At 39.1% G+C, this 26,248-nt stretch overlaps 1 protein-coding gene across 7 annotated transcripts in view; it reads left to right on the top strand.

Moving 5' to 3' along the window:
* The window catches only part of DESI2 (desumoylating isopeptidase 2), a 44,860-nt gene extending 18,963 nt beyond the window's left edge, over positions 1–25,897 (top strand). Inside the window, exons 2-7 of one of the 7 annotated variants that reach the window (XM_055582094.1) lie at positions 6,629–6,757; positions 9,756–9,815; positions 10,810–10,882; positions 13,577–13,670; positions 15,187–15,328; positions 24,154–25,897. In XM_055582094.1, the coding sequence (XP_055438069.1) occupies positions 6,683–6,757; positions 9,756–9,815; positions 10,810–10,882; positions 13,577–13,670; positions 15,187–15,328; positions 24,154–24,387 (678 nt within the window). In that variant the 5' untranslated portion in view covers positions 6,629–6,682 and the 3' untranslated portion in view covers positions 24,388–25,897. The remainder of the gene's footprint in view (positions 1–6,628; positions 6,758–9,755; positions 9,816–10,809; positions 10,883–13,576; positions 13,671–15,186; positions 15,329–24,153) is intronic. The other 6 variants (XM_055582098.1, XM_055582095.1, XM_055582096.1 and 3 more) reach the window with 6 other exon arrangements.
* The last annotated feature ends 351 nt before the right edge of the window (positions 25,898–26,248 follow it).

Here is a 26,248-nt window from a genome sequence, read left to right as displayed (position 1 = left end):
TCTTATACTTTTATCACAAGGCTTTTTAGTCCTTTGCTTTCTGCCATAAAGGTGGTGTCATCTGTGTATCTGAGGTTATTGATGTTTCTCTTGGCAATCTTGATTCCAGTTTGTGCTTCATCCAACCTGGCATTTCACATGATGTACTCTGCGTATAAGGTAAATAAGAAGGGTGACAATAAACAGTCTTGACGTACTTCTTCCCAATTTGGAACCAGTCTATTTCATGTCCGGTTCTAACTTGACCTGTCTGGTTGCTTCTTGACCTGCATACAGGTTTCTCAGGAGGCAGGTAAGGTGGTCTGTTATTCCTGTTTCTTTAAGAATTTTCCATACTTGTGATCCACACAGTCAAAGGCTTTTAACGTAGTCAGTGAAGCAGAAATAGATGGGGTTTTTTGGAATTCCATTGCTTTTTCCCATGCTCTTTCCCATGAGTCACATTTAAGGACAGGACAAAGGAAAAAGGATTACATATTCCTTGCTACATTTCAGCTGATCAAGAATTTGAATGATCTAAGTATAATACAATACACTAAGCAACATAGAGGGTACAGAATTAAGTAAGACTTTGTCTCAGATCTCATGCAGTTTTAGAACCCAATCTAGGAGGATAATCAAATACAAATAGGCTCCTTAAAAGGAGTTTCAGTGTTTTACCAAAATATTTCACACAACTAAATTAAGTGCTTGCTAGGAGAGATTTGCCAAGAACTTGGTTTTCTGGTATAGTTGTGGTTCAGGACCAAGAACTGGTAGTAAGTGCCCTGTCCCATCTGCTAGTAGAGTCAAACTGTGGATCATATAAAATAGGTTTAGTCTTGAAAATATTCATGGCGCATTTGTTTCACTGTTGATTTGACTTTTAAAAATCTATTCTCCTTTAAATAACTTAATTCAGAGTCATCTTGTATCTAGCTTGTTGTGGGTTTTTTAGAAATGGGATCTTTTGGTAAACATAGTAACTTGTTTTTGAGAATTAGTTTGCCTAATCGATAAAGAGGAGGAAACTTCAGCCCTGTACAAAATACATGTCACCACATTTTCTTTGCTTTTTAGATTATCATGTCAGTATATATATGTTATCATGCCAGTATATCATGTCAGGCATATTCACACTCATGCGATCAGGACAGTACTTAGGAGCTTTTAAGACTCAGTACAGTCCCTAAGAAAGCCAGTCTTAGGCTAACTTTAGGTTTTATCAGGAAGGTGCAGTCTAAATAGTTATATTGAAGCAAATGTAAACTGAGACTGTCCCAGCAAACAAGGAAGTATGGCCATAGCTTTTGTGCATATGTTTATTTTGGCTACACTGTCAGTCTTGGGCTAACTTTAAATTTTATCACCAGAACTGAGACTTCAGAGTAAAACACTATGAACTAAAAGATTACTGACAAATCTTTCATAATCAGGAGATATTACATACTCCAAAAGGTTAAGGCTTCATATCTTAATTACTGTTATCAACAATTTATACATAATTTTGAAATGAAAATGTTTTTGATATGTAGATAATTTTTTTTCCCCTAAGACAGAGAAAGTCAGCCATGTGCTTATCAGATAATATTTTCTGGTAGTGAAGAGATTGGACATTTTCTTAGAAATAGTAATAAAATAGCATCTATACTATATAATTCTTATAGTATAAAGCAAATTAACAGACATAGATGGGTATTCATGATTTCATCTAAAAAAATACTGGAAAATCTTGGTTCATTCAGTGCAATTTTATTGTCTCTGGTTTATGACCAGCCTGTTGTTAAAGCACCATAGAAAGCATTTAAATATGATTTACTGTTAAGTAGCATTTGTGGTAAGATTATCTTGGAATATATCCATTGGTACCAAAAAGACTTCATAAAGTAGCCTAACAGTGTGAACATCAAGGACAGTTTTATATGAGAAGGCACTATAATAATTACCCCAGTCTCTACTTGTCACAGTTTATTTTGGATTTTTAACTCAGAAATTGAAATATCTTGTCCTAAACACCTTTTGGGGGGAATAAAGTAAATTACTTACTTTTAATGCCATGAACTCTGATTCTAGTTTTTAGGGGAAACAATCATACTTTATACTTACATCATTTAATATGCCTTTTAAGGAAATCAGACCCAGACTCTTAAGTTATTATATTAAGTGTTTTAAGTTCCAGACTAGGGAAATAGCATTTATCATAGTTGTTGCTTTCAAGCAGGAAGCATAACATTTTATTAAGTTGATAAAACAAATCACTGACTAAAATGAAGTTTAATGAAAGTTCTCTATCAGAAGAACTTAACATTTTAACAGATGACTGTAATATGGTACAGTCAGTTCAGTTGTGTAAACAGTGCTTTGGAAATAATAAGTGGAAATATTTAGGCCAGTTTTTTGCATTGAAGCAAGATTGAGTTCAAAAGTAGCTGCAGTTATTTATGTATTTATTGGTTTCCCATATATTTCAAGATGATGATTTTTCTGTGAATTGTTTCCTCTTTTTATGTTAATACTCTGGAATATTTTGATAAGCCTTCTAACCCTCAGTGACACTGGCAGGCATCAGAGGGGGTTAGACATGTTATAGCAGTCCTTCCTTGGCCCTCTTCTCTTCATTTACTTGACATCTCTGTGGACTTAAGACGTTCAAGGCTGTAAGGTCCTAACACCAAAGTGAGATTAGTTCTCCAGTCCTCTGCTTATGTCCTTCTTGAATATATAAGAACCCTGTAAAACCACTGCCTTACAGAGACCTTTTACTCAGATCTGTACTTCTCAAGAAGATAAATCATTGCTTATAGGCATCTTAAAGCAGAGTCGAATTAACTCTGCCATTGTTTGCCATCCAGGTTAGTGAGTCACTGCTCTTGGTAATGTGGCGTAACTCCCAAATCTTGGAAGTTCTGAGAATTAACAGGTAGCCAGAACCAGTCTGCTATTTACATGTGCATCCAGCCCTTTATCAATGTGTAGAACAGAGTATGAGGGAAGAATCCTACCAATGTGTGTTTGCTACAACTAACGCTTGATGTTTGCTGTAGGTCAAGCACTCTTCTAAGTACTTGAACATACTAATGTGTTTCATTCTCTTAGTAGTCCTCTGTGGAAGACTCTGTTCATTATCCCCATTTTGTAAATAAGGACAAAGAGGATAGGTATCTTTCCCCAGGTCACACAAGTAGTAGACAGTGAAGTGAGAATTTGAACCAAGGGTGTGAATTGGAATCAGTGTCTCTTTTTGAGACATTGGGAACCTTTAAAAGTTATCAGATGTCAGGGTCAAGGAGGGATAGATTGGGAGTTTGGGATTTACATATACACTCTATTTAAAATAGATAGCCAACACAGACCTACTGTGTACCATAGGGAACTCAATATTGTGTAAAATAACCTAAGTGGGAAAATAATTTGAAAAAGAATAAATACTTATATGGGTATAACTGAATCACTTTGCAGTACACCTGTAACTAACCCATCATTGTTAATCAACTATACTCCAATATAAAGTAAAAATTAAATTTTAAAAGTTACCAAATATCTGTGAAGAAACCAAGGCAAAGAACCCCCATCTCCTGACACTCAGCCCAGTGTCTTTCTGCTATAGTTCAGATGCTTCCGCATTGTTCATTGAAATGCTTGGATGAGCCTTTTTCTATCCAAGCAGTAAACTCTGAAGTAAATTCTAAGATGATAGAAACAATGTTCTTGTGATCCAGACTGGAACACAGAGATGTTGTGAGCTTTCCTGTTGGATTCTAAGGGAACGATAGTGTTAGATGAAGCTGACCAAATAGCTTAGGAGATGGTTGACATGGACATGTTGTGGTAACTCTGCTGTTGTTTCATGGTTTGAGAGAGACTGTTTTGTGGTAGCAGCTGGCTCATTTATTGTTTTCCTTTGGTATATTGGGAAGAGTTTGAGAAGAATCACATTGTAAACCAACTTTCAAATGAAAGCGTCTGATCTTCATATAATCCCTCAGGGATTATGTGGTTGTCAGCGTTGGGTAAACTTGAACATAAAGCTTCCTTTAGTGGCTCACCCCCAGTGTTCGTGTCACTCCGCCCTCACATGCCCTGCGTGGTAAACTTTCTCTGCAGGGCTGGCCCAGTGTCATTATGTATAAACCTCTTCATCCCAGCTTCTGCAGTTGTCTCAGAGCAGTGTATTCAACTAGTCTCTGAATACTGGTTATACTCCTAGACTTGGACCCAACTCTAGAAATAAAAGTAGTCTTTTCCCAATTCAAATAAAAAGCTAAGCCTTTAAATAAAATTGTCCTCTTTCCCCAAGTATGTAAGTTTAAAACTTTTGGCATCTGCTGCTACTTAGACAACAAAATCAATGAAGACATATCCAACAGAAAGTAACAAAAATCTTGCTAACATCCAGTCATGTCTAATTCAGCAGCTTGGTTTGTTTGTTTGTTTTTCATGGATACATGTTCTTGGCTGTGATTTCATGTTGCATATTTATAATACATCTTCTGTTGGAAAATATCAATGTTTTATGGTTCTACAAAAGCATGAATTTCCACATAGTGAGTTTGAGAAGCTCTGTTGAGCTTTGTGAGAAGATGTTTATTCCATAGATACCGTGTGAAATGTTTCAGCAGTGGTAGGTAAATAATTTTTTAAAGACAAAGGATGGAAATCAAGTTAGAGGAGCATGGAGAAACACTGCTATTAAAAATCTTAAACTGTGAGACGATAATACTACTCAACATGAGTAAGTCCCCACAGCAAGTCATTTTAGGGGGAGTTTCACAACTAAAATCATTCAGTAAAAGACTGAGTCCTCATATACAGTCAGCTCTCCATATCCACAGATGCCTTTACCATGCCATTTCAAATAAGGGTCTAGAGCATCTCGGACTCTGGGGAGTCTGTGGGGTGGGGGGAAGTTCTGGAACCAGTCCCTTGCAGATACCAAGAGACTGCTGTGTGTGTTTTGTTTGTTTACAATTATATCATGCATCTCCACTTAAAATAGGCATCCTCCATATTGTCTGCATAGCCTTGGCAGGACTTTGAGGCAGAAGGACTCGATAAGGCTTGCTGACCTTGAATTAAACGTTCGTCTCCTGCAGGCAGCCTGCCCAGTTTTTAAAGAGTAATAAGCCTTCCAGGCATGTTCTCTAATAATAGAGCAAGGAAGCCCTAACAGAAACAGGAACATTTGGAGAGCATTTCTCACTCTGACGGACTCTCTGTGGAAGTTTTACCCTCTTTTTCTTTGGAGTCCATTCAGAAAAAAAATTTTTTAAATCACACCAAGGAGAAAGATCGAATTTACTTAATTTCTTCAGTAATGCGCTGCTGTTCATAGATGAGAGGTGACTGACCAGAATACATATATATATATATTTAGAGTTTGGGGTTTTATTTTTTGTTTTCTGTTTTTGGGAGGCATGCCGTGCAGCTTGTGGGATATCAGTTCCCTGACCAGGGATTGAACCTGTGCCCCTCAGCAGTGAAAGCAAAAAGTCCTAACCACTAGACTGCCAGGGACTTGCCAGTTTTTTTCTGTTCTTGATATGTTTTTTGTTTATAGTCTGTTTTTCACATGTTTTTGAAGGCAGCTGTCTGAAATTAGGAAGGCAATCTGTAATTTGAGGAATAACCTGGTTAAAGGTTTTTGACTAGGAAAGGGGCCTGGCAGGCTACAGTCCATGGGATTGCAAAGAATTGGACATGACTTAATGACCAAACAACAAGAGTTCAGGAACTAATTGGACCATCTTTTGAGTTTTTCATTAGAAATGCTTTAAGGTAGCTAATAGTCTTTTCACTTTGAGGGGTGTGGGCATCAAGTCCCATACTCATAATATGTATATTTTATTTCTCTTTTACTAAAGTTTATATTTTGGATTATTTTGTAGAAGAAGGACAGGAAAATGGAAACTTTTTTGTTCAAGAATTTCTTGGTTCTCACTTTGCTGACAGAGAGGAAACTTTGTTATAATGCCAAATTACACTTTTTTAAAGGAACAAAATATGTATTCTGTCTGAACGAAATTTTGTCCTTGGAGGATTCATGATATTTATAGAAGAGTTTTTGTTTAGGTTTGCCAACTGTGGAAATTGTATACTCTTTACCATTTGGTACAAGTTAGTAGATCTTTTACTTCTATTCCTAGCAGGCAACCCACTCCAGTACTCTTGCCTGAAAAATCCCATGGATGGAGGGGCCTGGTGGGCTGCAGTCCATGGGGTCGCTAGGAGTCGGACACGACTGAGCGACTTCACTTTCATTTTTCACTTTCATGCATTGGAGAAGGAAATGGCAACCCACTCCAGTGATCTTGCCTGGAGAACCCCAGGGACGGGGGAGCCTGGTAGGCTGCCGTCTGTGGGGTTGCACAGAGTAGGACATGACTGAAGCGACTTAGCAGCAGCATTTTTTAGACAGTTTTATTGAGACATAGTTCACTTATCATTCAGTTCGCCCTTTGTGTACAATTCAGTGGGTTTTAGGGCATTCACAGGATTGTACAGCTATCATCCCATTCGATATTAGTCATTTTTCATCACCTCAGAAAGAAACCCCATACCCATTAGCGATCACTCCCGATTTCTCTGCACACCTCCCAGTCATAAGTAGCCACTAATCTATTTTTTGTCTGTATAAATTTACCTATTTTAGGCATTTCATATAAATGGAATCGTACACTGTGATTGACTTGTTTCACCTGGCATAATGTTTTCAAGAGTCATTCAGTTGCTGCATGCATCAGAACTTCTTTCCTTTTTGTTGGGAAATAATGTAATAAAGGTATGCCACACTGTTATCTGTTCACTAGCTGAGGAATGTTTGGGTTGTTTCCACTTTGGGCCTATAGTAAATAATACTGCTATGAACATTGATGGCAACTTTTTATATGTGTTTTCATGTGTTTGAGCGTAAACCCAGGAGTGAAACCCTTTCCATTATTCTTGCCTGGAGAATCCCCATGGACAGAGAAGCCTGGTGGGCTACAGTCCACGGGGTCACAAAGAGTTGGACACAACTGAGCAATGAAGCAGCAGCAGCATAGTAACTCTGGGCTTAATGTATTTGAGGAACCACCAAACTTTTCCAAAATTGCTGTAACATTTTACGTATGTACAATGGAATATTACGCAGTGATTAAAAAAGAATGAGATGCCATTTGCAGCAACATGATGGACCTGGAGATTATCATACTGAGTGAAGTCAGACTAAGACAAGTATCACTTGTATTATATACAGAGTATTATATATGTGTGTGTGTACATATATTATATACAGAATCTAAAAAAAAAGTATGAAATATATTTACAAAACAGAAACAGAGAATGAACTTATGGTTACCAGGGGGCAAAGGTGGAGGAATAGATTGGGAGTTTAGGATTGACATGTCACACTGCTGTGTTTAAAACAGATAACCAACAAGCAGGTGGCTTAGTGGTAAAGAATCTGCCTGCCAGTGAAGGAGACAAAGGTTTGATCCCTGATCCTGGATCCTTATATTCTTAGTTTGTTGAGTGTTTTGATCATGAAAGCACTGGATTCTTTGTCCTTTCTTCTAGAGATGTGGTATATTACATTAATTGATTTGGGGAGATACTAAATTCATGTTCTGTTCCTAGAATAAATATCACTTGGTCATGATGTATGTTCCTTTTTACATGTTGCCAAATTCCGTTTGCTAGTATTTTGTTGAGGATTTTTGAATCTGTACTCATAAGAGATTGATCTGTAGTTTTCTTATGATGTCTTTGTCTGGTTTTGGTGTCCCAATTAATGCTGGCCTCATAGAGTGACTTGGGGAATGTTCCCTTTTCTTCTGTCTTTTGAGAAGTTTGTGAAGAATTAGTGTTGTTATGTAAATACTTGGTGTGTGGATGCTCAGTAGCTTCAGTTGTGTTGGATTCTTTGCAACCCTATGGGCTGTAGCCCACCAGGCTCTTCTGGGATTCTCCAGGCGAGAATACTGGAGTGGGTTACCATGCCCTCCTCCAGGGGATCTTCCCAACCCAGGGATCAAATCCGCATCTCTTGCGTCTCCTGCATTGGCAGGTGGGTTCTTTACCACTAGCACCAAATCACCTGTTTGTAGGCTTTTCTTTCAGGATAGCTTTAAAATGACCAATTCTCTTTTCTTCATTCTCATTAATTACACATCTATTCAAATTTTCTGTCTTTTCTTGATTCAGCCTCAGTACTCTGTCTTCCTAGGAATTTATTCTCTTCATTTCAGTTATCCAATTTGTTAGTGTACAGTTACTCATAGTATTCTTTATAATTGTTTTTTTAAGGTCAGTGGAAATATCAAGTCATAGATCTGTAACTAGTAAATAATTACTTTAATCCAGAAAATAACTCTTAGCTTTGGGGCCCTTTCTAGGGATAGAAGATACTTGAAATGCAAAGAACTGTTGAGTCCCTCATTGTTAAGCATCAGCATTAATTCCTGCCTGACGCAGAATATTGAGACAGAGCCTTTGGGAAACAACGTTAAGAGTGGTTAACGTATGCTTTTTAAACTGTTCAAAGAAATATCTCTGGGCTAAGAAATCCTTTTCCTAGGAACTTTCAGGCTTCCATAACCTTGAGCAGAACCCTTGGCCTGATGCCCGGCTGTCTGTGTGTGGAGGTGGCACTGCCGCGTGCAGGGCTGCCAGGCCTGCTTTTCATTAGTCTCAGCAGGTCTTTAGAGCCTTACGTAGTCAGATCTCTTATGGTAAACTTTAAAGGACTGACCACATTTTCAGGTGATGGGTTTTCTCTCTCATTTTTAGCTTCTCTCATTTTATTGATTTTCCAATTTATAGAATGTGTCAAAACATATTCTTTTATATTTAGAACATAAAGTCTTGAATGCAGGGAAATTTCAGACCAAAGTAGTATATATAGTATATATACCCAGGCAACATATAGAGGAGATTATTTTCAACTGTGAAAGAGCAGAGACTAAAAGATTTCTGAATCTAGGATTCCCCACTCTGACAAGTACATTCCCATCCTAAACCTATATTAACTCTTCTGGCCAAAAGTCATTGTGCAGGGTTTTTGTTTTTGTTTTGTCATGAAAACCTTTCTCTCTCGTAATAAAACGTTTAGATTCCCATTATAGAAATCTAATATAAAAGCACTTTGAGAAGGCTATTTACTGGTCAACAAAAGATAAATTGTTAAAATTAATAGTGATATTAAATGTTAAATGCAAATAAATGTTCAGTTTACTAAGAGTTTTAAAGTCTTTTGATTATTGCAGACAACTATTATGTATTTCTTTTTCGAAAATATTCTATTTTGAAAGAGAGGCGCACACACCATAAAAAGAGAAAAGGTAACTTTACATAGGAGCTGTCTGCATCTAGAACAAAAACCTGTAGGTGCCATTGTTAAGGAAGTTAGATAGTAGATCAAATTACTGGTTGTGAACAGAGTAAGCAATGACATTTCTCAATTGGAAAAGACAATTTAAGTCCTAGAAGTTGGCTGTCAGGAAACCACTGAACAAATAGATTTGGGTAAACATTTTTCTAATTATAAAAGTTAGTAATATACATAGTTCATAAAATTGAGAAAAAACAATCTTGAAGTGTATGGAGTCAAAAGTGAATATATCTCTTTACACCTTTGTGTTCACACCCCCATGCTATATTTCTCCGCTCCCCCAAACTGTTAACAGTTTGATCTGTAATGCTTCAAACTTTCTTTTGTTGTAATTGGTATTTTTGTAATACCAATTCTTTTTTTGTAATTGTTGTAATTGGTACTTTTGTTTGTTTTGTTTTATATTTAGCATGTAAACATACACACAGGACCTATTTATATAACTTACAAAAATGTGATCTTACTACAGGTAATGTATTATGACCTGGTGTCTTTACTTTATGTGTCTTAGGTATATTTTTAGTGCCCCTTTATAGTAACTCATTCTTTTTAGTAGCTGTATGATAGTTCATCATATGGATTTACCATCACTTATGTAACCATTCTCCTACTGGTATTTAGATTGTTTCCAGTTTTTAGTGCTATAGATAACTGAAGTTAATATCCTAGGACATGTCTCTGCATATGTTCAAGCATTTCTGTAGACTGCCTTCCAGGAGGTGGAATGGTTGATTAATTGTCATTGATTCACATTTGCGCAGTATCTTCTGACATCCTTACCAACACTAAGTATTAGCAATGTTTTGTATCTTTGCCAGTCTGATAGATTTAAAAAAAAAAAAAAATACTGGTAGGGAGTTCCCTAGCCATCCAGTGGTTAGACTCTGTGCTCTCACTGATGAGGGCCTGGGTTCAGTCCCTGGTTGGAGAACTAAGGCCCCACAGCCAAGCAGACAAAAAAAAAAAGAATGGTAGCATATTGCTTTAACTAGCATTTTTCTGAGTACTACTGAGATTGTTGAGCTTCCCTGGTAAAGGGAAGTAAAGAATCTTCCTACAGTGCAGCAGACTCAGGTTTGATCCTGGGTCAGGAAGATCCCCTGGAGAAGGAAGTATCAACCCACTCCAGTATTCTTGCCTGGGAAATCCCATGGACAGAGGAGCCTCGTAGGCTACAGTCCATGGGATTGCAACGAGTCAGACATGACTGAGCATCTGTCACTTTCAGTTCACTTTGATCTTGATGCAGGAAGGCATTCCATATGTTAGATGGAACAGTCAAAGGCACAGTGATAGGACTGAAGGTGCCCTTATCATGGGAATTTCAGAGCTGTAAGGAAAATACCAAGAAATAGGGTTAGAAAGGCCTAAATATTCAGTAAAAGATTCAGGAAATAGTAGCCTCCTATAAGTGGATTTGAATTATAAATGAAAAATATACTGAATCTTTTCTTCCCCTCTAGTACTGGATGAACGAATACACCTCTTCCATCGGAATTGGAGTTTTTCATTCAGGAATTGAAGTATATGGCAGAGGTATGTGTGCACACAGTCTAAATATACTTTCTGAAGATTTTTCTCATTTAAAGGGGTTGCAAAATCATGACTGTAGCTCTTCCCCTTTTTTTTTAAGTACCATACTTTATTGTAGAAAGTAGGGGAAAATCTCCCCATATTTGTTTATACTGTATTTTGGAAAAATGCCCAAAATTGAATGTATTTGAGGAGAAAGTACTCAAACTACACACATGTACATTGATTTGGTTATCTTTTATTCTAAATCCTGTGTCTTAAAAAATATTTTCCTTTTGAGATTGTTATACCATGACAGTTTTCCCTTAATCTATATTGACCTTCCTAAGAAACCTTGCACTTTGAAAAGATAGTATGATATAAATAATCATTTTGGTTGGAAAAGGATTGGTGCTGGAACGTCAATTTTGAAATACCAATTTCCTGAGGGAATTTCTGTAACTTGTTTTTGTAGACCTACAAATGTATAGTTATAAAGTTTAAAAATATTACTGAGCAAATCCTGCCTTTGAATACATGTTGCTTTTTGCTTAAGAGTGATGGCCTTTGTCATTAATTGAGCCCTTTTTATTCTTTATTACCATTCATTATGATAAACGTAGCTGGAACCACTCAAACCAAGCAGCTCTGTTTCAACAGCTTTTTCCTTTGTTCTAATTCTCTCTCTTGGTACAAGATAATCTCCTGACCATGTTTTAAGTAGAATGTTGTTCATAAGACAGATCACGTTGCTGATTTCACCAAGGTTGTAATAATATACTAGTTTGAATCATAAGCTCACCCTGTAGCAGAAATGCTGTTATTTGCTTCAGCTAGGAGAAGGAAATGGCAACCCACTCCAGTGTTCTTGCCTGGAGAATCCCAGGGACAGTGGAGCCTGGTGGGCTGCCGTCTATGGGATCGCACAGAGTCGGACACGACTGAAGCGACTTAGCAGCAGCAGCAGGCAGTCTTCGTGACCTCATAGATTATGCTACTGCAGTTTCTTCCAAGTTACCCCTGAAGACTACATTTGTTGTTTGGTCGCTAAGTCATGTCTGGCTCTTTGTGACCCCGTGGTACCAGCTTAGCTGATACAAGGAAAAGGCTCACTGACTACCTGTGTCAGTGTGGTGTTTTACTGCCCCCTTTTTATATGCTGAATTAGCTGCTTCTAGGTGCAGTGTACCATATTAAATATTGGCTATAAAAATCTGCCATGTAAGCTCCATTTTACTTGAAAGACTGCATCTACCAGAAAGCAGAGGGGTTTGTGTTGAAGGTTCCAGTGGTTGGTGTATTGATACAGGTGCAATTGTAGCCCATGAGCTTGCTCCCTGTTTGATGTGGCTTTTGCCAAAGTTGCAGGAATGTTCGTTTTTAACTGAATTTGAGTAGTATGTTACAGTTTTTAAAGTGCCATCGATTTTGGAACCACATGACCACACTACTCTGAGGTAGATTGTAGCATGGGGCAAACCTGCAGAAAGTCATACTGCTAATTAACAAAACTAAGACTTAAACCCAAGTATTTTCATATACTAGTCCATTATCCTTTTATCTGCCTAATTATTGTTCCCATTCATAAAATGACTTAGGAATAATTAGAAACATGGTTCAAAAGAGCAAAACCAGAACCAGCTACATTCCTAAAAGTGAATTATTGCTTCTTGAATAGATGAATAAGTGAGCCTACAATTTTACTATAATTGAGAACATTAAAAATCAAAATATGATTTTTCCATATCTAACCTTATCTACAATGTTTTATAAAGTTGTTATTAAAAAGTTATATGTTTCAGAATTAAATGCCTGCTTATTCTACATTATTGTTGTTTCTTATGAAAGATCTGAATCAAAAGTAAACTTAGAATTGCCTTGTTCTTTCCCATGCCTTGTTCTAAAACCTTTAAGATTATATTTAATAAATTTGAGTGACAATATTAATTTAAGCATTTGTTTAGAATTCTTTAAGTCTACTGCAATTTTCCACTTAAATATCAAAGTATCTCATACCATAATTGTTGCCAGAAATTTTATTTCCTTCCTGATTTGAAACCATTCTTCATTTTCATTCTGCATGAGAGTTTGTGTTTATCAGTCTGGATGTACATTCACTGTATGTAATACAAGTTGCTGTCTCCTCGCTCACAGATGTGCTGTGCAGTGTGTGTGTCTGTGTCAGTGGCTGTGTATGTTAATTTTTCAGCTGATTTTTTCTTGAATGAGGGGGATTGAATTCCATTTTTCGGTTTCCTAATGTTTCATTCTTAATCAAAGATAAACCAAGAGTCTTAATCCCAAGAACCTTGAAAACTCATTGTTATTAGACAGTTTTTCCAGTAAAATACAAGTTTGAAATTTGACCACTTTAATTTTTAAATGGCACAACACTGAATTGACCACCTACATACTTGGGCGTGATAGGGAAACACAGGAACTTTTTTCTCTTTTGAATGTTAGGCACTCTCCTTTAGCCATTATAAAGTAAACATAGAAGTCAGAATTACCTTGGAGCATCTTTTATTAAGAGTTTCAAGTCTTGTGTCAACTGTTCTATACAAGTAATAGCTAAATGAGATGTTTGTGAAAGCATTACTAAATTGAAAAATATTTAGATGGTATCATTATTATCTTCATCATTTATTAAATCTAATTCAGCATACTGGTTAAATTTTATGTGATAAATACTAAGAATCATGAGTTTTCTCTTTTCAGAATTTGCTTATGGTGGCCATCCTTATCCCTTTTCTGGAATATTTGAAATTTCCCCAGGAAATGCTTCTGAACTAGGAGAAACATTTAAATTTAAGTAAGTAGGGAGGATAATTTTTATTACACTGTCTTAGGTGCCAAAACTTGTATTCAGGCATACAGAATTCATTCTGTAGATTTAAAAATATAGCAAGTTAAAATGTTTCTTCAATGTTGTTTTAGTTGCTAACGCTTTAAAGTCAAATCTAAGTTGTGTAAAGATAGTAATCAGCCAGATAAAGTGCCTGAAAGAAGCTAGCCTGTTGCTCTTACTGAGGACCCACGAAAGTTATTTTGTCTGCTTTACGAATGTTTATACCTTAATGTAAGACTTTGCTTTAACAGACTTTCCTGTCTGATGATTGCTTCCCTCAGTTTCCTATTTGGAGGGAGATGGAGGAAAGATTGTGACCTACCTAACACTTAAAAATCTCTTCATTTTCCCAGTGAAAGAGACACTATTTATAAACTTGAAATAACTAAAATAATCTGAATAGATTAGCTGAGAAAGTATTGTTAAGGTATTACATGCATTGATAGACCTAAAATGTCTAAAATATATGGATATGAGTGTACTCTGGAGCCTTGGGGGTAGTAAAAAGCACCAAAAACCTACTGCTAATGCTGATAATCAAATTGTCATTCCTTAATTAAGTTTTATATTTAAAGTGATATTTAGAATCTTAGTTTCAAGGAGCTTTAAAGAAACTTCTAGGCCTATAATAGTTTCCAAGTGAAAAATAATGAAATGAGGTTATAACACTGAAATTCAGTATAGGGCTGTACCCTTTTATCACTACTAAGTTAATGGTTCTCTTAGACTATAACCAGTTTGAAATATTTACACACGTAAGTGCTATAATGCCAGCCTGAATCCATCTATTAGGTCTCCCTTTTGCCAAAACTCCTAGATAAAAGGATTTTCTGAGTGTTGGTCAGCTTTCTTGGATTCTAACTTGAATCTGACTAAAATTGTACTCTCTGTTGAATAATGTCTATTGCATTTCCAGGGTAGTAGTTTAGAAGTGGTGGGGGGTTGGTTGGTTTTTTGGTTTGGTGTATTGTTTAGAACGGGTTTGTTTTTATGCCTTTTTTTTAAATTAGTCATTTGGAAGTTGATCTCACTGCAGCCCAGTGGCAGATAACTTAAAAGATTATTTTTAAGTGAGACTATGACCAGCCATTTGATGGCAGCTGTAATTGAGCAAGAATATTTGCAGCGTGGATCTGGTGCTCTAGTAATGTAAATTCTAATGCAATAGTAATAAAAATAACTGTGATATTACATTTTTAATACAATACTGTTTAATAAGGGGAATGGCTTATTTTGCGTTTGTATTATTTAGAAGTGGTATACTTAAGAGTTCATTGCTTTTAAAAAGTAGAAACTAAAATAATCAGATTATTAAAATACCTCATTTACTTTTTAGTCTTATTACATTAACCCTGCTTTGTTAAACACCCATCATAATATTCCTGGAAATAAGCATTTCTGGAAATAAGTCTTTAAGCATGCCTATAATATAACTCACCCAGCTATATTCTTTTTTTCTTTTTCCTTTTTTTTCTTTAAGAGAAGCTGTTGTTTTAGGGAGCACTGACTTCCTAGAAGATGATATAGAAAAAATTGTGGAAGAATTGGGAAAAGAATACAAAGGCAATGCCTATCATTTGATGCATAAAAATTGCAATCACTTTTCTTCGGCTTTATCAGAGGTAAATTTTATTCTAAAAGTTCTTCAAATAAATAACATTTACTCATATACTTACTGCCCCACTATATTTAGCAAGTTATTTTTTTCTGTTTATTTACATTATGCAATATATGGTATTTTATTTCTTTTCTGTAACTATTATATATGAGTGACCTTTCCGAAGTTGGTAACTTTAGAGTCAGCATAGTTTGGGGTTTTTTTTTACTTTATGCATTCAATTCTTTTTAATTATATTTTTCTTTTGTGTTGGAGTATAGCCGATTAACAATGTTGTGATAGTTTCAGGTGAACAGCGAAGGGACTCAGCCATCCATGTACATGTATCCATTCTCCTCCAAACTCTCCCTCCCATCCAGGCTGCCACATAACATTGAGCCGAGTTCCCTGTGCTATAGGAGGACCTTGTTGATTATCCATTTTAAATACAGCAGTGTGTACATGTCCATCCCAAACTCCTTTACTATCCTCCCCCACTCCGACTCTCGACCATAAGTTCATTTAGAGTCAGCAAAGTTTTAAATTGTAATTCTAGTCATGACCTAGCAAGTGTGTAGAGTGAGTACAATAATGAGTTGCTTCTTATTCTAATTTATTTTATTACAGCCTTATATTTTCACTTAAATTAATGCCAAGGGGATTGGGGGAAAAAATCATAAAAAATGAATGCCTCAGTGACTTCCATTTCTTAGCCAATAAGATTTCTCTTTTCCTAACTTTTAGTTGCCAACTTCAACTTTTTTCTGGCTCTTACTTATTAGTAAGTGATTCATTTCTCTTAACTAGAAATTTTACTCTGCCAGTCATCACACAGGCACTTATTTGCCTTCCCAGTTCTTGGGTGCCAAGCAGAAAACCTAAAGTAGATCCAAATTAAAGGACCTTAAAAAAGAAAATGGAGGGAATAAAGTTAAAAGATTATAAACTAAGGTCTGGAGAATTAAATCGCACTTGAAACTGCTTCCCAGCTTCCTGACACTTAGCAGATGGTCTCAGTGGCCACATCGAGTACCACAGGAATCGTGAAATATGTAAAGGAGAAAATGAGCTGCAGTTTCAGTGACCTCTGCAGAGCTGCTTAGCTAGCTGGCCCTTTTCACTGCCCTCCTGGCTTCCCCAGCATAGCTTCCAAACAGGGCTACCGCTCACTGTTGCTGTGCCTCGCCAGTTGTTTTCTGAGGACCTGTGGCATGTTTGTAAGATACACGCCATGGATGTTGACTGAACCGTGTTGCAGGTGTCCACAGAAAGGGGCTTTTCCTCCATCGGGACCATCTGAAATCGAGCTGCTGACCAGCTCTATATTTCTCAGGCAGAGACTGATTGCATTCCTGACTTGGTGATTGTTGCCAAAAGCTGCAAGTTAGGGGAGAGCACATCACCAGGCCTGTGACCCCTCCTCCCTATGACCACTCCTAACAGAACTTACTCTCAACCCCATCCCGGGGGTGTTTCAGTGCAGGCCCCTTCATGAGTATCAGAATTGTGTATCAGAATTCATTGCAGTTTGCAGCAACGGAGTGCTCACCTAACTCTGCTTTTCTTCCACCTGTCTCCTGGAGCACCCACCCGAATAAGGTAGCTTGATTACCACGTGCAGCCATCCCCAGAATCAGAGGGATCTTTTCTAGACCATTCACTAGATAAATGACCAGGCGGAAAGGAGGTGTTGGCTATATAAACCCATTTTGAAATTTTCTGGAAATTCAAGATTTAATCCTGACTGATTTCTAACATAATGCATCTAGCTGGTTAAATTACATAAAAATGTTTCCTCTGAAAACTCTTCTGTTCCTCGTATATACTTCCCTTCCAGATCCAGACAAAAGGTCTGGGGGAGAGTAGGGCATTCTTTTTTTAATAGGAAGTTATGATTGCTGAATGTGACATACTGATTTTGTAACAACAACAAAAGAAAACCCTGGCCCCTGAGGAGACCAGGATGGGTGAAGGCATTAATCATCTTTCCCTCTCCCTGAGGAAGACCTCTTCATTCTGCCTGCCTCAGCTGCTGCAGGCACTTTGAATTCAAACAGGCCACCGAGCTTGTGCCCCAGTGACAGCACTGGCCCAGGGGCAGCAGAAGGTGCGCCGCGCCCCCGCGCCCCCGCCCAGCATGGGCAGGTCTTCCACGCTCACGAGGCTGATGGCCTCGTGGCATGTACAGAAAGAACTGTTGGGGACTCAGTGCCTTCAGGCAGTCCCTCTGAACCAAGATGCAGCTCATTTTTCAGACTGGAGCAGAGGGCCCTGTCCATTTGGGCTGCTGCAACAAAATATTGTAGACTGGTGGCTTGTGAACAATAAGAATTTATTTCTGCCAGTTCTGGAGGCTTGGAAGTCCCAGGTCAAGGAGCTGGCCGACCTCAGGGCCTGGCGAGAGGCCAGCTTCCTGGTCCACAGGCCATCTTCTTGCTGTGTCCTCACCTGGTGGACGCAGTGCAGAAGCTCCCACATCTCTTCTCTAAGGCTGCTTACACCACTCCTGACCTGATTACCTCCCAGAGGCCCCACCCCCAAATACCAGCACAGTGAGGGCTACAGTTTCCACAGGACTTTTGAGGGGATACAGATATTCTGTCTGTAACAGACCCACAGTGCTCACCACAGTGAGAAAGCAGCCTGGGGCCTTGTTAACCCTGTGCTGCCTGACTGAGTGCCCTGACTCCGTAAGCTTAGCTTCTGGTGGTGCCCTCTGCTATTCTTCTGTGCGCACCCTGACTATCATGACGTTGCTTCGGCCCTGGAAAATCTTTCAGGTCAACTTCAGCTTACTGGCCAGCATCGTGCTGTGCCTAAATTGATACCTTAGACCAGATGAAGAAAGCTCATACTGAAACTTAAACTTTGATGGTTTAATGGAGTTTATTTCAACTGGATAAGTCTGGCACCCCTCAAGAGTGCAATTGAGCTCAGTTCTTCAAGTTGGTCTCAGTGCCACAGGGGGTCCTCTGATCATTTCTACTGTAACAGCTTGGCTGAGGGGTAAACTGTGGGAAAAAAGTAAACAATGCAGCCTGGAGACTGCTGTCCTTAAAAACACCTGCATACAGAGTCATCCTTGGCTGCCTCTAAGAACTTGGTTTTCAGGAGGGTCTCACCTGCCCCAGACTCCCACAGGTTAAGGGCTCATGTACCTGAACTGTCTGTGTGAGTGCGACTTATGCTAAAGCCCTGCTTTGGTTCTGGGAGTCTAAGTACATGCTAGGAAAGGGTGCCTATATGACCAGGCCTATATAAAAACCTTGGAGAAGGCAATGGCACCCCACTCCAGTACTCTTGCCTGGAAAATCCCATGGATGGAGGGGCCTAGTGGGCTGCAATCCATGGGGTTGCTAAGAGTCAGACACGACAGAGCGACTTCCCTTTCACTTTTCATGTTCACGCATTGGAGAAGGCAATGGCAACCCACTCCAGTGTTCTTGCCTGGAAAATCCCATGGGCAGAGGAGCCTGTTAGGCTGCAGTCCATGGGGTCGCTAAGAGCTGGACACGACTGAGCGACTTCACTTTCCTTTTCCCTTTCATGCATTGGAGAAGGAAACGGCAACCCACTCCAGTGTTCTTGCCTGGAGAATCCCAGGGACGGGGGAGCCTGGTGGCTGCCGTCTATGGGGTCGCACAGAGTCGGACACAACTGAAGTGACTTAGCATAGCATAGCATATAAAAACCTTAGACATTGGGTCTCTCGTCTTCCCTAGTAATACACATTCCGCGCGTGTTGTCACAGCTCCTTATCCTGTGTGACTCGCTGTGAAGAGGACCTTTGAAAGCTTGTGCCTGATTTCCTCTGGACTTCGCCCTGTGCCTTTTTTATTTTTGCTAATTTTGTATTCTTTTCACTGTAATAAATCATAGCTGTGAATACAACTATATGCCAAGTCCTGTGAGTCCCCTCAGCAAATCATCTAACCTGGAAATGGTCTTGGGGGCTCCTGATACAGTTCCCTAGCATTCTCCAAAGGTAACAGATTTTTTTCAGAATATAGTATAACTATAGATTCCGCCCCCCCCCCCCCAGATTCAAAAATAATTGATATATTTCAGTTCAGTGCAGTTACTGTCCTTGTCCTATTTTTTATCGATGGGATTCTCTTTAAGTCAGCTTCTGAGTCATTGGATATGATGCTTATTTTAAAAAAAAATATTATTGGCGTTTAGTTGCTTTATGTTATGTTATGTATGTATGTGTCTGCCGTACAATAAAGTGAATCAGCTGTACGTATACATATGTCCCCTCTTTGGGTTTCGTTCCCATTAGGTCACCACAGAGCATTGAGTAGTGTACCCTGTGCTGTACAGTAGGTTCTCATTAGCTATCTGTCGTCTGCTGCTGCTGCTGCTGTCGCTTCTGTCGTGTCCAACTGTGCGACCCCATAGACGGCAGCCCACCAGGCTCCCCCGTCCCTGGGATTCTCCAGGCAAGAACACTGGAGTGGGTTGCCATTTCCTTCTCCAATGCAGGAAAGTGAAAAATGAAAGTGAAGTCGCTCAGTCGTGTCCGACCCTCAGTGACCCCATGGACTGCAGCCCACCAGGCTCCTCCGTCCATGGGATTTTCCAGGCAAGAGTACTGGAGTGGGGTGCCATCGCCTTCTCTGATCTGTTGTGTACATAGTAATGTATATATGTCAGTCCCAGTTCATCCCACCCTGACCTCGTTCATCTTTAATAGCCTTCTTGGTTTTTGGTATAATGAAATATTACAGGCTCATCTATGTATTTCCTACCTTAGAACTGTTTCCTTCTAGTAAATATTTGCTGCTAAGTCACTTGGGTTGTGTCCGACTCTGTGCGACCCCATAGTCAGCAGTCCACCAGGCTCCGCCGCCCCTGGGATTCTCCAGGCAAGAACACTGGAGTGGGTTGCCATTTCCTTCTCCAAAGCAGGAAAGTGAAAAGTGAAAGGGAAGTCGCTCAGTCATGTCTGACCCTCAGGGACCCCATGGACTGCAGCCTTCAAGGCTCCTCCGTCCATGGGATTTTCCAGGCAAGAGTATTGGAGTGGGGTGCCATTGCCTTCTCCATAAATATTTAGAAATCCTAATCTGGGCATTAGGGTTGCTCCTTGCTAGTGCATTGATAGTTTCTAGGTTTTTTTGTTGTTGTTGTTTTTTCCTGCAGTAGACAGAGCTAGGACTTTTTTACAATTTCATAGTGATGTTTCTACTTAAAATTCAGGCTATAGGATTTTTACTTAACCTTATCAAAAGTATATCTGTATTTTGCTATGCCAGGTATAAAATCCCATTTCTCAACAACAACATAATTATTCATTCATTTTAATCCCTTTATACCTAAAACAACCTTGAAAGTGAAAGTGAAGTCACTCAGTTGTGTCCAACTCTTTGCGACCCCGTGGACTGTAGCCTACCAGGCTTGTCTGTCCATGGGATTTTCCAGGCAAGAGTACTGGAGTCGCTTACCATTTCCTTCTCCAGGGGCTCTTCCCGACCCAGGGATCGAACCCGGGTCTCCCGCATTATAGACGGACGCTTTACCGCCTGAGCCACAACCTTAGAGTAATAGTGTAAGCACTGCCGCCAGCAGTATGACTACTGAAAAGCAGAAGCTTTTTGCAGTTCTATTTTGATTAGAGTATGGCTCAATAAAAGTAACAGTGTTTTGTAGTTAGTTGAAATAATTTTTTTCTTGTGTGGTTATGCCACCAGTTTTCTACACAGGGTCCTTGTTTCATTGATCCTCTTTTTGGTCGGGGGGTGCTCTTTTGTTTAATTTTGTGTTTATAAAGTCTTTTCATGGTTCCACAGTCAAATGTGGGAGAAAGAAAAAACAAAATGTGTTCATAGCTTTCTAACTTCTCAATATCCACTCCCCTCCACCCTTCTTCCTTGGCCTCTAGAACTGTAAGAGAAAATATTGAATTGTTTTAGCCACTGAGTTTCTGATAGTTTGTTAAAGTTGCCACAGGGAACCAGTACGGATGTTGGCACCTGGAGATGGCCACTGTAACAAGACCTTTAACAGTGTGCAGGTGGTTTTAGAATTAGGTGATTGGTAAAGGCTGGAGCAATAATGAGGCGTTTGATAGGAAAAACCTGGATTACCTTGAACAGACTTAGCGGTAATACTGAATATACAGATATTAAAGGTGCTGCTGGTGAGGGCTCAGAAGGAAATAAGGAACATGTTATTGGAAATTAGAGGAAAGGAAATCTTTGTTATATAGTGACAGGAAGCTTAGCTGAATTTTGTCCAGCAGTTTTGTGGCAAGCAGAACTGTAAACGTTAAACTTGAATATTTAGCTGATGGGATTTCCAAGCAAAGTGTTCAAGGTATTCTTTCTGCTTATGCACAGACGGAAAAAAAGAAATGAACAAAGAAAGATAAAATAAGGAAAGAAAAGTTAAGTGACAAAGGAGTCAGAACTTAATGATTTGGAATTGTTTGGCCTGTCCAGGTGAAAAAGATGGTAAAAGTATGGGCTTTTCTGTTAGGAAAGCATATTGTAGACAGAAGGCCCAAGGGTGTGACTGTGTAATTGCTGCTAAAGAGATTAAAGAATCGACTCCTGGATCCTTTCAACCATCTCGGGAAATCAGGAGTAGAAATGCAATCTTCCAGGAGAGATCTGCAGAGGAACCTCATATCTCGTAGAGTGAATCCCATGATGTACACAGGAGACTCAACATTTTTGAGGTTGTTACGTTAGTAGAAACACTGCCAGCTTGGAATAAAAGGGACGGAGAAAGGACAAAATGAAAGATGACTCTTGGATTCTCAAATTCTATAGGCAGGAAACAGGCTGGTGAGAAAGGATGATTTCACGGGCCCAGACAACAGAACTGAGGACCACAGAGGATTAGTCCCAAGCTTTGAAACCTAATGGAGGTCGCCCAGTCAGATTTTGAAATTGCTTAGGACTAATAATTCCTTCCTTCCTTCCATGTTCTCCCTTTTAGAATGGGAATGTGGATACTTACTCTGTGCCTGTCCACCATTACATTTGGGGAGCATCCTATACATACTTTTCTCTACTTTTTTTTTTTTTTTTTTCCACTTAACATTGTAGCATGGAGTTTATTCTGTAACAGCTGAAGATACTCCTTGTTTGGATGTGCCAAAATGTCCGTTTCCTATTAATTACGTTTGGGTTATTTTTAGTCTTTGGCTCTTACAAACAGTGCTGTAATTAGTAACCCTGTTCATACCTCTTTTCAGTAAATTCCTAGAAAGAGAGATTACCAAATTGATGCTTAAATGCAAAAGTAATTTTGTTATGTGAATCAAATATTTTTTGATCACTTTCCACAGTAAGAAATATATTTTACATCCTGATCTAGATATGTACACATAATTAAAACAAGTATCACAGATACCCTATTATCTACAGTTTATTTCATTTTAAGAATTCAAGTTACAGTGCTCAATGACCTACTTAGGAATCTTGACTCAAAGGTTAATAAAACACATTGGCTTGATCGAGGATCTGCACACATTTTCTGAAAGAGCCATATAGTAAATATTTTAGGCCTGTGGACAACTATTCCTGGATTCCATTCTGTTTCTGCCGTGGTAGCCTAAGAAGCGTAGGCCATAAAAAAATGAAGGGGCATGGCTGTGTTACAGTAAAATTTTTATTTATAAAAACAGATGGCTTTAGTTTACAAAACTCTGTTTTAGGTTAATCTAGCCAGCTCTGGACGTTGAGATGAAGTCAGCTTCCCATGAAGTACATTCATACATAGAGAAATAAAATCAGGATTTAGGAAGGAGAATGAAGAAGACCGCTTGGATAGTCAACAGTTGCTTATTACATTAACCTAATTATTCCTAGTCACCACTTCTGTGGTAACCTTCAAATATACAAATCCCCCTAATTATGCCTTGGGTGTAAAATATAATGGAATACTTGTTTGCCTGTGTTTTTTAGAATAAACAGATAGGAATGGAATAATATAAGGTCACTGCTCAGCTTTCCCCCAGATCTACTTCATGCGCATTCTTCAAGTATGTTTAAGTACTGTCTGCCTCTCAGGGCTTCCAGGCAGTGTAATCAAAAATGATCAAAACTTTCTACTTTCCCCCCAGAGAGACCACCCTCTAGCTTTGTGGTTAAGACAGAGACAGTGTTTAAATGAAGCCATTAAGGCAGAGGGCTAAAGTGTCACATTGCTTGATTACAGGTGCCAGCTTATTTACATTTTAGCTAATTTTTGGACATAAGATACTTTGAAACCAACGAAGCTAAACTAGCTGATACTTCACTTCTGGATCATAAGTATCATTATTACAACGATTATCATCTTTGACATGGTTGGAGGCAACACCACCACAGGGACAATAAAGCACGGCCTAGTTAAGCCCAGTTTCGACTGTGGAAGGAAAGGAGGGTAATAAAGTTAGAATTATAGAAGACCTAGTTCATACTATTTGCAGTTGGAAAAAGATGGGGCTTACAAGTTCTGAGGGTAAGGATGAGAACTGCCTGGCGCTCCTGGTACTTGACTGATATCTTCTTTCACACATCTTTTCCTCTGTGTTCAGAATACTTCTACAAGCATCCCCAAGCAGTTGCAAAGAGCAAAGAAAGAAAGGAACCAAATGGAATTAGCTTGATTTTATAGATGTAAAAAATAAGCAGCTTAGCAAAGTTCTTCAGAAAGGAAGGGACGGAGCTGACAATAGGGAGACCCCAGGCTTCTGAGTTAGGGAGCGGCTTGTCATCAAAGGTTGGAAATAACAGCACCAAAGGATGTGCAGTTGCTTTTCTACATATCCGCCTGCCTCCCTGACCCTCCAGTCCTTGGCAGCGGACCAGATAACCTCCATCTCTCACCTAATGCTACGCTTCTTCTCCCCTGTAGATTCTCTGTGGGAAAGAGATTCCTCGCTGGATCAATCGGCTTGCCTACTTCAGCTCCTGTATACCTTTTCTACAGAGTTGCCTCCCAAAGGAGTGGCTCACGCCCGCAGCCCTGCAGTCCAGTGTCAGCCAGGAGCTCCAGGACGAACTGGAGGAAGCAGAGGACGCTGCAGCCTCGGCTTCCATGGCCAGCACCACCGCAGGCTCCAGACCTGGGCGCCACACCAAACTATAAATGTCTCTAAAGTCACACATTCAGAACTGTCTGTGGCAGTTGACTATCACTAGAGAAAAGTAAAAGAATAAACGTCCTTTGGATATTTTGTATGCAAAGATGGCTCTCCCCCAAATCCCAGTTTTTCAGCTCAGGATTATATTTGTAATCAAAAACAAAACAAAAAAAAAGAAATCACTTGGCGCAGGAGGGAGAACTTTGTATGAAGCTGCCCTCTGTTTTTTTTACCCACTTGTAAATTTGGATTTACTTCTTCTGTTTTATACAAGCTCTGTTAAGTTATGTTTACAGTATTTTGTATCACTGTTTACAAATCTTGCATGGACTTCTGCCACCATGAAAGAAGAAAATCATGTCTTCAGAACTTAGGCAGGTAATCTTTGTACACTTCTGACCCTTGCCCGAGCTACGGCATACGTCATAGGCACAGAGGAACGTACTTATACAGTACAGTCACCATGACCTGCTTAAGGATTGTCTTTTAGGTTTGTCTTTGTTCTTGTTACCCTTTGGGCACCAGGATGCACAGAGGTGAAGGAGCACACACAGCCCTCAGGGCTCAGGACCTTGGTCTGCGTGAGAGGTGCCCGAGCCCGGGTGCTCTTAGCGCGCCTCCCACTCCAGTAGCACATCTCCCAAGGTTCCCGCTGAACCGTTGCTTTCATCCTAAATATCCGTCCACCCCCACGGGGTGGTGCACTCTCGTGTCAGTCTGGCTTTGATGCCTCTGATTCTGTAAGATGTTTTTCGTTAAAGATATTCTTGCTGGTAACAAGTGTTTTTGCACATGCATTGGTGGGGGGGCTTCATTTTTATTTTAGTATATATCGATTTCCTCCCTGCACAGGATTTTGTACGTGGGGCAGGAGTATCCTTAGTGGTAGCCTTCTGAGTAGCAGTGTGAGTTGACATTCAACTGCTTTTAACTATTCAGGCTACCTTTTATACTACATCTTGAAAACTAGAGTCTAAACGAACACTTTCCAAAAAAGTGAATACTTGGATATTTTAAGCATTTTATGTTCCCTACCAGAAAGACTATGTTGAAGTTTGTTAGTTTGTTATGGGAGTAGTTTCACCTCATAATAGAAAGCCTAGTCACATTGACCTCGTGTGGAAAACACATATTTATGTGTCTTAGACTTCATCTTTTTCTGTTCTCCCAAATGTGTGTGTCTTACATAACCTACTCTAAGAATGAAGTTGTCACCGCAGATACGTCCTCATTAGCAAGGAGTCTGTCTGCTCACGTCTACTCCCAGTTTGACCCTTGGATGTAAGAGCCAAGTCATTACATGTCACATTCAATTTTTCTGCCTTAAGAATGAATGTCCTATATAAAATATTAGATGCAGTGTATAAATTATCCAAGGCAGTGACTTCAGCTTTATATATATTGTTAGTTTTAAAATCATCTACATTTATTTAAACTTCTAGATGGGATTGTTTGCTATTACTCTTTGTAAAGATACATATCTTTCAGTAAACTACATTTTTAACTTTTCCATAAGCTGATTTTGAGTCATTTTATCAACTAAAGCACACCCTGTTCATAGGGAAAATAAACCTTGGGTTTGACCTGAGGAAAATGAAGCCACTTAACCTAATCACGCTTTTGACTGTTCTGCTTCTGGAGAGGAAAGCCTTTATGAGTTATTCTCAGTTCTTTGGGAGGGGCAGAGCACTTGTTTTAGGAGATGGGCCAGAAAGGAATATATGATCGTTATGAGATGTTGACTCGGTTCAGGTCTAAAAGTGAAATTGAGAATAAAATGCAAAGACTCTGATAGTGAATCAGTTCACTCAAAGAAGAGTCCTATCCTAACCTAAAACTCAGGTTAGCAATAAATGTTGAGTGCAG

This window comes from Bubalus kerabau, chromosome 5, assembly GCF_029407905.1.
Source record: "Bubalus kerabau isolate K-KA32 ecotype Philippines breed swamp buffalo chromosome 5, PCC_UOA_SB_1v2, whole genome shotgun sequence".
Classification (NCBI taxonomy): Eukaryota; Metazoa; Chordata; class Mammalia; order Artiodactyla; family Bovidae; genus Bubalus; species Bubalus kerabau.
This window is presented reverse-complemented; position numbering and strand designations above follow the sequence as displayed.